General features: G+C 39.8%; 1 protein-coding gene across 8 annotated transcripts in view; it reads right to left on the reverse strand.

Moving 5' to 3' along the window:
* Window positions 1-262: 262 nt before the first annotated feature.
* LOC18431048 (pyridoxin (pyrodoxamine) 5'-phosphate oxidase) overlaps window positions 263-16,778 on the reverse strand; it is a 33,789-nt gene continuing 17,273 nt past the window's right edge. For all 8 annotated transcript variants that reach the window (XR_016054628.1, XR_016054629.1, XR_016054630.1 and 5 more), the window contains 4 exons: window positions 4,039-4,143; window positions 3,848-3,918; window positions 725-820; window positions 263-591 (listed from right to left, as the gene is read on the reverse strand). Coding sequence is in view for 4 of the 8 variants with exons in the window: in XM_006841181.4 (XP_006841244.3) it covers window positions 525-591; window positions 725-820; window positions 3,848-3,918; window positions 4,039-4,143 (339 nt within the window). In the remaining 4 variants the exon portion in view is untranslated. The remainder of the gene's footprint in view (window positions 592-724; window positions 821-3,847; window positions 3,919-4,038; window positions 4,144-16,778) is intronic.

Below are 16,778 nucleotides of genomic sequence, written 5' to 3' on the forward strand. Positions count from 1 at the left end.
TGCGGCTTTGGCAACGGTTACGTAAAGTTTTTCCCTTATCCAGTTTAAATGTACTGCTTTCATATAACCATGAGCACTACCGAATAGCTCATTAAGGCCCATGTTTGTAAGTCAAGTCGAGTCGATGACTTACATGTGCCTCCAAACAGAGTCTAAGGGAGCACATTTCATATCTAGCCACCATACATGACACAATGTGTCCAACCAGTACCGGCTAATAGAAGTTTACAGGTGCCTCTTAATACGATGGCTGGGAATAGAGTTTTTGCACCCGATATGATCCCTCACAACTAAATCAAGTAATAGCATTCACATAATTCAGAAAAGAGAAAGGAAAGATTAAAAAGAAGAATGGTAATCTAATCAGAATAGAAAAAGGAAATATTAACAAGAATGGTGATCCTATCAACACATGACATGGTCAGTGAGAGTGACAAGTCTTATTTTCTTAAACTAGAAGATACATAGAAATTAAACTTTATTATTCAATGTCAACTTTATAGAGCAGAGATTGAAACCCTTAGTCATGGGGCCAAGCGATCTACACGCCACACTCGCTTTCCATCGACCTCCACAGGAGAGTAGAGCAACCTGATGTAAGCAGCAAAGAACGTAAAGACATCACTTATCATCCTCTCCAACACAATGACACGTGCACGCAGGCACAAAGAGAGAGAGAGGGAGGAAGGAAGGGAGGGAGGGAGGGAGGGAGGGAAAACTCTACCTATCATGCAGCCTGGAAGTTTGTCCTTGCCAAAATTCAAAAGATGTTGGCTTTAGCCGGAAACCACCCCAGTGTTTGGGCCTTGGGATCACACTTCTGCATATTCATCTCAGTATGGCTACATTTCAGTCTACTTAAGGACATAACCATTAATTTGCATTATAGGTCAAAAGGAGTTTAGCGAATTATGCTCATTCACATCGAAAGCTAAGATAAAGCAGAAAATAGACTCAAGTGATGAATCCTCTCCCTAAGCACACATGTAAAAATAACAACAACAAAAAAAAAAAAAGAGGTGGGCGGACTCGAAACCAAGATCTCTAGAAATAGATGAAAAATGAAAACATCAATAGGTTATTATATTAGATAAAACCTGGCAAGCTAAGAACAAACATCATGAATATAGGTTTGTCCTCTAGCACTTAAATTTTAGCATTGTAATTATTTGATATTGTCATTGAGCAACCATGGCCCCTTCTTACCCATGTTCTCTCTAAGAACTAAAACGGAGCCTCACCAGTAACATAGCCATAGAGGAACACCCTCAGGGAACCAACATCATGACATATTGTGTACATTTGGTTTCACGATGACTGATAACTTCATCCCTCAAAATTAAGAGCATATCTCATATCAAAGTATAAGGGAAAGGAGACTTATGTGAGTTAGCTATGTACAGTGTAAACCTAATACAATACCAGTTAAGAGGACGATTTGGTTCAAGTGGAAAGCTCTAAACGGACAAAGGCAAGACCTATAAGGATATGCATGAAAGTAGTGAGAAGAGATATGGTGGCTTATGGTTTGACTGAAGATATAGCCCTTAATAGAGCAGAATGACAGAATATGATTCATGTAGCCAATCCCAAATTGGGATAAGCCTCGGATGATGATGATGATCTCATATCATAACAACACATTTAGCAACTGGTGCAAATAACTTTTATTGCTCATGGGAGGTGAAAGCATTGATCAAACCCAATAAAAAACAGGGACTACAAACCACTTTATCTGCCAGTACAATTTTTCTCTGGGAGCTACCAATCAAAAACTTAAATGACATCATAGCTAAGCACAAGACTAAGCACAAGATTCTGATGGGTAACAATGACTCAAGGAGAGCTCTAATAGTTTCTATGATGTAATGATTCTTCTGCTCAATAAACCCTCCCCTTCCCCCACCAAAAAAAAAAATATAAAGAAATAAAAAATAAAAATAAAAACACCCACCAAAGAGGGGGAAAAAAAAACGGTAAATGGTACTGGTTGTTTTAATCATTTAAGAGCCCATGTGATCAAGAACTTGCACTTGCAGCAATTCTTGTAAAAAGACAGTGACAGCAGAACAGCAATTCTTGTAAAAAGACAGTGACAGCAGAAAGTAGCCAGAAGCACAAAGTTACAATGCAGCCTAGATGTCAATTACAATGCAGCCTAGATGTCAATGACCAAGGGCCCCATGTCAAAGTTTCCGAGTGAGGAATATTAAAAGATTGGCATAAAATTAGAACAATTTAGCTTAAGGTATCCTGACAACACAACAGAGTAACACTTCACATCATAGACATTAGAAAGGATAAACCAAGGTATTTTACTAGGTCGTTTGATGAACCATAACAAGATCCATAGTCAAACTCGGAACACAATAAATCAGAGATTTTCACCAAATCTGCAGGTGAACCTGATCCTGTAAGTTATAGACAACGAGGATGCTTGCAGTAAATAGAGTATGATAATCAGAAACAAGGCATGAATCTGACAGAAGATGCAGATTAACTATTATATGATTGGAGAACCCAAATCTAACATCTAGGTTTTTTTTGATAAATCTCCATCTAGGCTATCTCAATCAAATGACATTAATAGTACTTGATAGGAAACTTGTGAAACTAGTCTAGAGTACTCGTTGCACTAAGAGAAAGGTCCAAAAAAGCCAGAAGAGCTTGGAGCAGATTCTAATAAGTAGAGTTCCCATATCATTGTGGCTATTGGGTTCTCTTGAAGCAGGACGAGATGTAGTCAAAAGGAATTTAGCAACAACTGCTAAAGGAACAAGGCCTTCATATTTCTTGATAGACCTAAGTTTACAATGGCCAAGTTCCTTGCAGTAGTTACATCAACAGAAGTGACAAGACACACCACAGTAAAGAGTGCCCAAGCACCCAGACCCAGTGTAATATAACCATTATCGCCCTTTTAAGATGAAAAGACTGAGCAGATGGGCCCTACTTCAAGTCCTCATTGCTCTTCAGACTCAATTTTAGGCTTGAAAACAGGGATTAGAATTGGATTTTCAATTTTTTTTCCAAGGCCCCTCGCCCATGTAGGCAACGCCTCATGCTTTTAGAAAACTTTGATAAGACAACCCCGTATAGGAGCTGATTGTGTCTGTGCAGCTAAAAAGACTTCCCTTACTACAATCCCATCAATTCCAATGCTGAACAAAATGGTAGAGTCGGTTGAATTCACATCACTGATGGTTATTGTTTGTTCAAGTGAGGAAACGACATAAAGTTTACTCTTATTTCCTAGACAACTTAACCTATCCCGAGCTGTGTCCATCAAATCACAGGCTTGCATGAAATATGCTTAATTTAAAGTGGCACTAAGGACTCCTATGAAACAAAGAAACTATCTCAAAAATACAAATCCATGCATGGTATATACACACATCATCATCATCCATGCCTTATCCCAATTATTTGGGGTCGGCTACATGAATCCTGTTTTTTCTCAAGATTCATGGTAAGATGTGGTACAGTTTTATGCTAGCTGCCTCCCTAACGCAACCCACCTGCTTTACCCGTGCTTGGGACAAATTATGTGAAGTCTAGTTCCCATCACACAAAAGGAAAGGATTTTTGTAAATAAAATTAGCAGCTACGGCTGAAATAAATCTGAGGAGATAGTTTTCAAGCCACATGACGGACATTACCATATTGGAAGCATCGTCTTCAGCAGAAACTGTGGGGTATAACATACTCATATTTGATAAGAAATAGTAGACATAGACTTAATTCTTTCCAGATAATACACTAAAAGACTAATGACTACTACTAAAAGTCACAAAACTGATGCTAAAAGAAAACTAGAAACAGCATTTGTGTTAAAAGTGACACTGACCCATCAGCAAATTTGATCTCCAATTCTTTGTACGCTTGGTGGAGCACATCCCTTCGAGGTATTATAGAGCTCTGCATGCAAAATCCATATAATTTCATATTACCTTCACAAAAATAAAGTTAAATCTTCTTAAAACTTTTATGGAGCATCCATGATCCAAAGACAAGCCAAATGTGGTAAGCATGGCAAACCTGCTCGCTAACCATCGCCCCAATCTGACTTCCTCGAGGACGACTATGGAAGTATTTGTCCGATTCCTCATCTGAAACTTTCTCCACGGTTCCCTCTACTCTTACCTGCAATATCATTGCGGCAAGGAAGAATATATTAATGTTCACAGACAATATAGACTTCAGGTAAATTGAGCTTTGTTATTCCTTATTCTTGAGTTAACATACAAAAGATGCACGTATCTTCTGAGAAATATGGAAGCATCACACAATTTTGGTAGTCACACAATTACATCCATTTCACCCAGGCTCTCATCAATGTCCTTGTGCCAAAAATAATGATGTAAAGAGTGACATCAACTTCCAGCCAAAGCTGATAAGTTGGTTAGTAGCAAACAGTCACAAGCATGTGCCTTGGTGTGACAGCTTCTGAAGTGTGCTACTGCTATTAAAGGTGGTTAGTAGCAAAGAGTCACTCTCTTCACCAAGCACTCAGCTAAGGGGAGTGTTCTACATATCAATGACCTCTGTAGAGAGTGATGCAAGTGGTACATTCCAAATTGGATTTATTTATATTTTTTTTTAACACAGCTTACAATGAAGGATCTTTGGCCATCACAGGCTTTATATGCACTGTATATAACTTCAGGTTAATTAAAGTACATAGGTCTTCACATGGCTATTGTTTTGTTAGCACAACTATGTATGAGACAATGAATTTACTCAATTCATCGACCACAAGGTGGCTAATATGCCTATTGGAGCTTATATCTAAATGCTCCAGTAATCATGGGGATTGTCTTGTTGACCTCTCCCTTAGCCTCGTTTACATTATCATATCACGCTCAGATATTTCAATGTTGTTCATATTGAAAACCTGTCTGGGTCAAATTCATAAAACTTTTCATCACAGTAGTCTATGTAAAGGCCACTTTGAGTTAACACATTTTCTATCCTTGACATTCACAATTTCACAATAGATTCCTATGACAATGTCGACAAGGTCGTTTGCCCTAGTTCCATCTTTGCAACCTGAGCTATATTTGGTGTCCTCTGGTCCTTTGCATGTTGATAAGATTGGTGCTATCTGAATTGCACAGAACCCAACATTTTATATGTATACTAAGTACATAGAGTTTAATTTCCATTTTAACAAACAATATTATGAACAAGGAATGCTTACAAGAACTAGAAAGAATGCAGTGCGGACACAATCCAACACACTAACCAAGTAAAAAATAATGCTCAATGCATACGCCATATTTTGAAACCAGGAATGAAGACACTAAGATAGTGGAAAACATTTCATTAATTACAAAGAGATTAACAATAACTATGAGTGCTCTAACTAGGGAAACCACACTTAAACAATACAAAGATGCAAACGATTATTGAAAAAAGGTTAAAAGGAAAACGAGTGAAACGGAAAACGAACCAATAGAGAATCCCGTTTAAGCTATGACTTAGGGTCATTATATACATTACAAACACCACATAAGCTGGATTGTGTGAAAAATGCTTACGTGAATGAGCCAAGAGCTTTAGAAGAAAATGGTTTATGTACTTCTCATCATTATCATCATCAGAGCCTTATCCCAACTACTTGTGGTCGGCTACACAAATCCTGTTTAGTAAGACCATAAGTCCTCATATAAATTTTCTCATTTCTTACATCCATGTCCTTTTGGGCCTTCTCTTGCTCTTTTAGAGCCTTTCACTTGAATCAAACCACACCTCCTAACCAGTGTTGTATTGAGTCTACGCTACATATGGGCCCACCCAATTAAGTCTATTTTTCCTCACCTTATTGCTTATTGAAGCCACACCTAAGTTCCCTTCAATGTATTCATTTCGAATTCTATCATTTCTTGTCTTGCTACTCATCCATCAATATCCTTATCTCAGCCACACTCATCCTATGGATATGTTGTTTCTTGATCACCCAATATTTCGTCTCATAAAACAAAGCTGTTTTCACAACTGTCCTATCGAACTTCCTCTTCAGCTTCATTGATATGCAATGATCACATAAAATGCCAAATGCACATCTCCACTTCCCCCACTTAGCTCTAATTCTATGTGCGATATCGTTCTCAATCTCTCCATTTTCCTGGACTATCGGCCCAAAGTATCGAAAAGACTATTTCTTGGCCATCAATCTTGACTACTTCCTCGTTTCAACTCCTATTAAACTTACATTCCATATATTCAGTCTTAGTCCGGCTAATTTTAAAACCTTATCAAACCTAAATCCCGGGAATATAAGTGATGCACTATGATGTGAAACACATTGGTTTTAACACTTTGACCACAGCTGGTCCCATGCTCTAATTCCCATTCACTAGGGCAGGCACCTTAGGCATTGGCAGTGTCACCAGTGACACCAATTATTCAAAGCTCTCATTTGCCAGCTAAATATGACCAGCCAAGAGACTAGTAATCTCTCCAATTGACTGTTGTAAGGCTTTTCAACGGCAATAAATTCCAGCTCCAACAGTGAATAAGCATTCTTCATTATCACAAAGTGCAACCATTTGCTTGTGCACGAATCCCTCGAGTGAGGATGAAAGTTAGTTCGAACACTTATCAAAATGAACAGGATGCCAGAGTAGAAGTACATTATGGAAGACTACTGGCATTTTTTCTGGTTTGAAGACATTTAAAGGTGCAAATGCAATCGAAACAATTGCTACCACATCGCCACCAGTTCAACTGGCAGCACAATTTAAAATAGAACACCTGCTGAAATTAAATCAGCGACACACTGAGATCTAGCCACAAATGATGAACAAAAGAAACAAAATCCAGTTTTTCAGGGAAAAAGTCACCATAATTTCAAACTGGGGAAAGCAGTTAAAAAAAAAAGAAAAAAGTTGAGAATACACACTCAACAAGCACACTTTACGCATCTTTGTCAAAATCTAGCATATGATAAGGGTTTCAACTAACTCAATTTCTCGAAAGCTTAGAATTCATTTCTGTTGGACTTTAATGACACATAGGGCATTTCTTTTCTGGATGTCAAGCACATTGGAAGTTGTGCCTACCAACATGGGATTGATTATGCCCTCTGAATTGGGGCATTATCAGTTCCACTCAGTAAAAGATGTTCAATTTAGACAAGACTCTCGGTGACACAATCAACATGACACATAAATACATCTTAAATTTATTTAGGAGTCAACAGTGGCACGTGTCTTTTGCTAATGTTTTTCATTGAACCATGTCATGACTCTCAAAATTGTTCATTTCCCTAGAATTTAGAGAAGCTAAGAGATAAACATTCCTACCCCATGGATTGAGTCTAAATACGTCTTAACTTATTGGAAAGAAATGACCTATTAACTGAAGGAATCGAAAAGCTCTAGGGAAAGCAACAGAACATGGCATAGTTATATGAAGACGGGGAAAAATGGCAGTGTTAAAATGATTTTAGAAGTAATTTGGTTGCTGGTAATTGACACAAGCAAGCATGATAGACTGCAGCCAATTAGATTGGTGGCACATTACAACAGATTGAATTCCTCAGCAGATAGCAGTCCCTTCCAATCCTACCTAATATTCATTTAAGAAAATGACAAGAAATGAGAACAAGGTCATGTTTTTTGGATGAAAAGGCACTTACTTCCAAAGGAGAAAGCTCCACTATAGTGAAATGTAAAATAGAGGAATAACGTAATCATCCACAGCAGGTGGATAGCTCAAAGCAAACGTTTCGCCTTTTAAGTGGTTAATTTTGAAGATTCTTCAGGTGGAGCATGAACCCACGCAACCTGATGGGCCCCTAACAAGGGCACTATCTCAAGCTAGTAAGTGAGAATCTGGTGTGAGTTTCTTCAATGTCTGATGTGGAAGGCATATCTACCCTCGTTTTGGCATAAACTTCTTTAACAAATTGATCAACTCATTCAAAGGGAGCTATTCTCATGAAGAGGAATTCAAATAAAGGAAGTTATGATAGAGCATAGAAGATAAGGATGAATACAATCAAAGCCTCCTTTTAATATCAAATCCACTAATTGATGGTGTCTATAAGTGTCCAATAAATGGGAGGTCGAAGAAGCAAATTGAGAGCCATTAATCAGATTAGCTTAGGAATGGGCTCCAAGCATAGGTGCTCAGGGTGGTCGGTGCCACAACATGACACCTTGAGTTCTATTTCTATCGGGTAGAGGACCCTTTCCCCACGATCTACACAAAAAAACGAAAATAATCAGATCTGCTGCAAGCCAACAGTCAAGACATGCCTTCGACAAAAATCAGAGCCGTCAATCTTGCCATAGGTGGATTACTAAATCTTATTAGTTCACTATCCATTGAGAGATTATGGATGGTTTTCAACCTCAATGATTCAAGGGCTTTAATCTACTATAAAGGTTTGTTGGACATTGGTTTCACAATGCATATGAATGAATGTAGAATTTTAGTGACTTTGATTTTATTGAGTTTTTCTAAATTCTAGAGGGCGAAAAAATGATCGACTAACCAATGTTTATCAACAAAAAAATATAAATCAAACATCTATTTTTGTAAGATAAATCATTAAAAGGTAAATTTTTGGAAAACTATTTTGCACTTTGGCCCTTGAAGCTATATGTAACTGTACTTTACATGTTTTTCCTTTTTCTTTTTTGTTGCCCTTAATTTTATGTTGTTTTCATAAAATATTCAAAATCTTCCTCCAAGGGGCTGAAGTCAAAGCATTTCCTGATTCAGCCAACCCGAAGCAACCCCTAAACAAACCTCCAAGACTACCCTGTGGCAGCAAAATAACCAGAGGACTCTTTTCACAGAAAAAATGAAGCAGGACTGGAAGCTAATTTTAAGACACTTCCTTTGGTGATGCCAACAACTCCTTCCACCATATTCCCATTTTCTACCTGAGAAAGTGTACTTAAAATGGGGCAAACCAAGCCATCTAAGTTCGTGCCTGTATCTGTATTCGGAGGAACCATCAAACAAAGCCTCTCATAAACAAACTTCTGATTTTGACATTTCATATGTTGTAGAGGATTCAATGTCCTATCATTATTTTCCTTGGTTTGTAAAATACTTAATCTTGAGTTTTCTCTTAAGTGGAGCACAATGGTTTTCTCTCTTCTTTTACATGATTGCAAAATCCGTTAACTCTTGTTTTGTTTTTGAATGAAAAATCGATCAAATGGGAACATTGGGCATGAGTCATGACCTTCAATGTCCTTAACTTGCAGACATGAGATGCAATACTAACAACCAAAACCCAACAGAAATGACAACTCTGAGATTCCGAAAACTTCAAGTTGAAACCCTTGTCACAAGCTAGTTTTTTACAACAATAATGGTTCTTTCTCAAGTGTGTTTTTAATGATGGACCACCTGGGTTTTCTCAAGCTTTTTCTTTAATTAAGTGTTTGTTTTCCACTTTTTTATCGAAATTATGGTGAATGTTTCTTCAATGATTTGTTATCATGTCTTGACTTATTATCTGTGGCAGGATCTAAATGTACCATTAATTTTATTGGCAATATTTTGTTCATTTCAAATTCCCTACCTATTGAATTGGTAACAAAATGGAGGCAGTTGCCCCATTACTTAGCACCTTTAGGTGTCCATTATGCTTCGGCTAAGTGATAAACATATTAGTTTGAGTGAGGAAGGTCATGGGTTCAAACCCTTGAAGTTTGTACCAAAATTCAAACAAGCCACCACACGCTCCTTTTCTTTAATTTTATGACTGGTCTCTAGGCCTATGTTATGAGGTGCCACAACATGATGTCTAGAGTTCTATTCCTACCTTCGAACTAGGAATAAAAAGGAAAAACGACCATCAATTTTCCATTATTGGCTTCTTTCTGGCATTCAATTCATTTGAACCGGCCCATCTCGAATCCCCTTTGTTTAAGCATTATCTTCGCTCATGGATTCACCACAAGCAAATCGATGTGCTTCGTGACATACGTGGACTGCTTGTTCACTACTGCAGTTGAAATCCATCAGTATTGCCTGGATTTATGCAAGGGAGAAAGAAGAAGAAAATAAAACAAACCAGAAGAATAACACAAAAGAAAAAGTCAGATAATATGCCCTCTCTCTGGGTTTGTAGGGGAGTCCACACCAAAGAAAGTTCTTTTCATAAGACCTAAAATCAACCACTTACATATTTTAAGAAGAAAACCCTATAACATAACTTGCTCCTTTAGAAACTCTAATCACTATTAAACCCTAGCTATTCATCTTTTAAAAATTAAAATTGCAACCCACCATTCAAATCTCTACAAAAAGAACAAAAACCAGAAAAGAAAAAAAAGAAACACATATATGCCCTAAGATAAAAAAAAAATCAAATATCATATAATCCCCACCCAAGTTTAGCCTCCTAAAAATAATAATAATAATAATAAATTACATCATTGTCTTGGGGTTAGGAGAAGCTCGATCTCGAGTTTGTTGAATTCATTGCACCCTTCAAAGGCCTTTTTAATAATTGATGGTGTAATCTCACCATTTGTCCCTGCACTCCATCTCTTATAACTTCCAAATAATTGATCATTTACATTGGAGCTTCTTATAGCAATTTGTAATGATTGTAAAACCTGTCTCACTTTCAAGGAATTATATTTCATATCTTATGATTAGTTTGATGGGTTCTTTAATATCTATCAGTGGAGTTTGAAGTGATGTTTAGTTGATACTTGGATTAGAGGCTATTTTTTATCTTCAATGTATTCACATTCTTGTTCCACATGATGCAAATCTGTTGAATAGATCTCGTACCACGTGTTACATTATTCTACCAAGGCTTTGTTCCAGACCCTTGTTTTTGTTTTCTCAAACATTTGATCCATGCACTCCACAATAGATGTTTTTAATGGTGTCATGATGTATCGGACTCAAGGCTCTTATACCAATTCTTTCAGGGTTTTATAAAATAATAAAACAAGTCAATAAAACCCCATAGCAACTTGAGACAATGCCTGCATTTGGATGTGCCACGCTCATAGTTGTTAGAATCATGTGCTGAATCGGAAGCGATTTAAGGATCTAAAGCAGGGGATTGCAAAAAGCTAGATGATCCCTATCCAACCTTTTGGGGATCTCACTCCCAACCTTCTAGGACCACACAAGAATTACGACATGGTTTAATTTTACAACTTCCACTAAGAAGTAAAAAGAAGAAAGAAAGCATAATAATAAGAAATAAAACTATTTTGAGAATACAAAGTTTAATTTTCCCAAAAAAATTGAATAGTCTAACCATCAAAAAGTTGGGAATCGAACTTGGATCCCTAATTGTTGGGATCAAGATCCAAAAATTTAAAAATTGTCATTCCTTGAATATTTCCCTCATGAAATGCTGGAGCAAGATCTGGAGCAGAATCGCCTCTGGGATTGGGAGATCCCAATACCCATATTTTCATTTGCAGTAACAGCTACAACTTGATTCTCAAAAACCTTCCGGTTCATCCATTAAAATTTTCTTAATATAGTTTGGGTTTATGTGGTGAATTTAAATGTATATAATGACTCTCAAGTCAAAATCTTGACTGAATGAGATAAGACATAATGTCTTAGTTTCTGCATGGCCCACACACGTGTTAAGCAGTGTTTCTCCACATCCGTGTATATTGTCTCATAGTCGACCATGGTTTTGCTGATATAATATATCGTTTGTCGTTTTCCATGGTCGTTTTATTGTCCTAACATTGCCCCCATGGTCTTGTCTTTCACTGACATGTATAGGAACAAGGGTTTATCTAGATTAGGAGGACTAAGGATGGGAGGTTTGGTGAGGTACTCCTTGATTTGATCGTATGCTTCTTGGCATTCATTGTCCCATTTGAATGGGGTGTCCTTCTTAAGGAGTCTATTGAATGGTGCGCACTTATCCGCCAGTTGTGAAATGAAACGCCTTATGGCTTGTATGCGACCTTGAAGCCCACGGATTTCTTTGATGTTCCGAGGAGGAGGCATTTCAGTGATGACTCGTATTTTGGATGGGTCCACCTCAATGCCTCTTTGGCTTACTATAAAGCCTAGTAATTTGCCAGATTCAACTCCAAAGGCACATTTTTGTGGATTGCATTTGAGTTGATGTTTCCGGAGTCTTTCGAAAATGGTTCTCAGGTTGGTGAGATGATCATACCTCGTCTTTGACTTAACCAGAATGTCGTCGACATAGTCTTCCATAATGGTATGCATTAGATCGTGGAAGATGCTAGTCATTGCCCGTTGATAAGTTGCTCCTGCGTTTTTGAGACCGAAGGGCATGACTTTGTAACAGCAGGTTCCCCATTGCGTTATGAATGACGTCTTGGTTTGGTCTTCTTCTGCTATGAGGATTTGGTTGTAACCCGAGAAGCCGTCCATGAATGACAACATCTCGTGACCTGCAGTGTTATCGACCAAGGCATCTATGTTTGGTAACGGAAAATTGTCTTTGGGACATGCCTTATTGAAGTCTCTGTAATCGACACACACTCAGATCCTCCCGTCTTTCTTGGGTACGACTATGTTGGCCAACCATTGTGAATAATCAACGGGAGTAATGAACATTGCCTCCAGCAGTTTGTCGATTTCTTCTTTGATTTTGAGCTCGAGGTGGGTCTTTTGACGTCGGAGTTTCTGCCTTACAGGCTTCACCCCTTCGTTGAATATTAGGTGATGTTGTACCAATGTGGGATATAGCCCTGGCATATCATCGTACGACCAGGTAAAGACATCGCGATATTCCTTGAGAAAGGCAATCACATTTTTCCGGTCCTCAGAAGATAAGGAGGTTCCAATCTTGGTTAACCTTAGGTCCTTATCAATTCCTAGGTTTACGTCAATCGTCTCTTCGATGATAGCCGCTGAGTCACCATTGAACCTCTTCTTGAATTGCTCAACATGGGAAGTAAGTTCCTCAGGTTGAGAGATTTCTTCAGACTCTTGACTCTCTTGATCATCATCTTGGTCGTCCAATTCATTGTCTCGGGTATTATGCACCGTTATTGGGCTATCTTGAGTGAGCGTCGTTTTTTGAAAATTCTTTTTCATTATTATCAGCTTCATCATGTTTTGAATTTTTCACGTTTTGAAATGTTGCAAGAGGTATCTCTTGATCATCATCTTGGTCGTCCAATTCATTGTCTCGGGTATTATGCACCGTTATTGGGCTATCTTGAGTGAGCGCCATTTTTTGAAAATTCTTTTTCATTATTATCAGCTTCATCATGTTTTGAATTTTTCACGTTTTGAAATGTCGCAAGAGGTATCCCTTATGGGACTCGCGAGAGAAATGTTGAGGACTGGAAGGGCAAGGTGGTTAGATGGCCACCCTGCGCCTATCCGTTTTTTGGCATCGGGACTTGAAGGTGCTGCTGGTATGCTTTCAGCGATTCTCGAGATAGAGGACTGATCGACAATTCCGTTCCTGGGTTTTAGTAGAGCACACTTGACTGTGTTAGAGCCGATTGTGCATACCTTCAAATCCATGTTAGCAAAAAGGTCTTCAATTCCCAGTTCTTGTGTGTTGAGATGTGGAAGAAGAGTTATTCCCTGTTGGGGATCAAGGATCACCTTTGGCCATTTTGAAGGACGGGCATCGAGAGGATCGAGACTTTGAATGCCTCCGGATACAAAGCCTGGATAGCTTGAAGGCTTCATCCGGCTTTGAAATAAAGTGAGAGAACACCAGAGTCCTCTTCGACCCCCGTTTTTAGTTTTGGCTTGAGGTGATTTAGAAATCGCCTTCGTTACACCTTGCCCTTGACTCCCCAAGTCTTGGCCTGGTTGGAAGCCTTGGGAGAGAAGCATGTGCTAAGCTTCGAGAGATCCGAAACCATATCGATGTTGACATTGGATAATGTCCTCCATCGATGTGGAAGTTTGCAAAATTTGAGGAGGCGTAAGGTGGCACAATCAGCTTGCTCGAAGGAAGCGAGTGGGATTTCTCCAAGCTCGACCCCTACGGCTAGCTTCCCGTTATGTATGCTAGGATTGAGACAAGTAGGGGTTCAAAGCATACCTTCGCGACACCATTTTCCGTTGGAAATTTAAAGAATTGATGGAGCGTAGAGGCGACCACGAGGTTTTCATGCAGCCACGGTCTTCCTAGAAGCCTGTTGACTAAAGGTTTTATGTTTAAGACATAAAACTTTATCACTTGGACGACCGGGCCGATCTTAAGTGTGAGAGGCAGTATGCCTTCAGCTTGTCTCTTAGTCCCGTCGTACGCAGTGATAGTTAGTTGACACAGCTCGAAGTCATCCGGGCTTTTGCCTATCTGCTTCACCGTTTTCATAGGGCATATATTTAGGGATGTCCCATTATCAACAAGCACTCTCCGTATTTCATATCCTTGCATGAAAATAGTGATGTGCAAGGGTTGGACATGAAAACAGTTGAAGCTAGCCGGGATGTCATCGTCCGTGAACACAATTGGCATTGATGCCATTAGTTGGTTGATCATTCCGCACAAGTCTTTTGGTTGTGTGTTGCTCGGAATGTGTCTTGGCGAGGACCTTTCCGATCTGAGCCCGTGCGCTGGTGAATTGGCGAGTAGCTCCAAGATGGAGATCTAGGCTTGAATCTTCTTGAGATGAGCCAGTAGATCGTAGGTGGTTGCAGATCCTTGAATTTCTTTGTTCGATTCATTATCCGCGACCCCTGCCAGTTGTCTGGTTTTTGAGGTGGTTCCCATCCTTTCGTCAAGAGTGTCGGCCATTAATTGGATGGGTTTGAACACTCGGCCTCTTCGGGTTAGAGAATCAACCTCGCCAGCCTGAAGCTCGATATGGTCGGCCCTAGCAAGAGTAATGGGAGACTTTGGGGTGTTAGCCCCTTGTTTGGAAGATGACGCCTTTTCATTGCTCTTGACCATATTGATTTCTAGCGTATCATCTTTGCCATATTGATCCCATTTGGCCAGGTTGTCGAGATTCGGAGATGTAGGGCTTCCTCTCAAAAGGCTCAAAAGATCTTCTTCGGGCGTTCGAAAGTGATGATCACAAGCAAATATGAATTGGCTGGGATCATCTTCTTCGTCTCCACTCTCAATCATGTGAAGGACAACGTTCTCTTTTGCATTGTCTTGAGCTCCCAGTTTTTCGATTGTTGTGACCATATTCTTAGGGAGAAAGTTTGTGAAGATACGCATCTTTTGATTAAGCTCTTCGACGGGTTGATTTCTAGGTGTGACAATGATGTCCCCCCTATTGATAAAACCTTGAATCACCCGTTTCAAGTACATGCAGTTTTGGGTGTCATGGGCATGGTTTTGATGCCATTTGCACTAGTTGCTCTCATCCGTGACTTGAAATGGTGGTTCAGTTGGTGGCGGGAGATAAACCATGTTTCTAGCCAAGAGCAATGGGTCTTTGAGAGGAGTGAAATTATCCTCTCGGCTTTGGTTATTATTTCGAGTGTTGGCTCTAGGCTGACCCCTTCGGCTTTGGTTCTGATTGTTGTGCTGAGTGGCTGACCCTTGAGCCAGTCCGTTAACGACCATCTCATTAACCTGACCGGAAGCTTTCCCCTTGTTATTGTTTTTTATCTTATTTTGGGGAGTCGTTATTGGTTTATTGTCGGGCTTGACGTTAAGGGGTGTCCCTCTTGCCCTTTCATGTCGCGCCACCTGCTCGATCATGGAGTCGAAGGAGTGGAGAATAAGACCTTGGCTGAAAAAGATCCTGTATTCGGGACCAGCATTCTCCAAGGCCATAGAGATTTTGGCTGGGTTTGTCAATGGGCATTCTACAACCCAAATTGCCGCCTCGTGGAATCAACAGATGAAATCCTCGAAGAATTCTCCTGGATTTTGCTTCATTGCACTGAGCTCGCCCAGGGAGAGATATCTTAGCGTCGACCCATGGTAGTGAGAGACGAAGAGATTGAACATTTCGTCTGGAGTGATGTCCGGTTGAGTACACATCATTCTTCGATGTCAGTTCAGAGCCTTGCCAGACAATGTTTACAAAAATATGGCCTTCAGTTGATTTGGCCTATCTCACAAAGCTCTCACGGAGAGGAGATACGCGTTGACATGAGCATCTGGATTGCTCTTCCCATTAAACTCATTCCTAAATTATGGGACAACAAATCCCAGGGGAAGGTTAGGACTTTGGGGGTAGAATACATGCATGCCCATTCTTACAAGCATATCCTACATCGCTTTTAAAGTGGCTTCTTGTTGAGTAATTGACGTGACAGTAGGCCCACCGGTCGATGGGTTCCCAAGTGTAGATTGGTAAGTTGAGATTTGGGGTAGATGTGGACCTGTATGGGCTGGAGGTTGATGGGCCACGGTCACCGGGACAGTTTGATACATTTGTGCCCGAGGGGCGTACTGACTCGTAGGTGTCGCCACCGGTTGCGGAAATGGCATAGTTTGTTGGACCGGGTGAACTAAGAGGAGCGATTGAAGAATCGGCTGACTCGGTTGTGCTAGGGGTTGACCTATACCACCAAGTTGGTTTGGCAGTGACCCATGAGCTGGAGAATGAACAGTGTAACCTAGGTCAATCAGACTTTTAAAGGCAACTTAGACTAAGGGTTGGTCTGGATTGACGCCTCTGCTCTGTACAGTGTTAAGAACATCATGAGCGATACTACAATGGCTCGAGGTTGGGTTGGATCCCCTAGACCTAGGTGGGTCTTAGTTCTGAGACCACTATACCCCAGAGTTATCTCGGTTCGAGTTGTGGGAATTGGCATTAGATGCTGTATGAATTTCTTCCCTCACTCGACTCCTACTTTGGTTGCCTAAGACCCCTTGCAGGTCAACTCCAGGTTAAACCCCTTGA

The sequence above is a fragment of the Amborella trichopoda genome, chromosome 4 (genome assembly GCF_054954075.1).
Source record: "Amborella trichopoda isolate Santa Cruz 75 chromosome 4, AtrichopodaSantaCruz75HAP2 v2.0, whole genome shotgun sequence".
Lineage (NCBI taxonomy): Eukaryota > Viridiplantae > Streptophyta > Magnoliopsida > Amborellales > Amborellaceae > Amborella > Amborella trichopoda.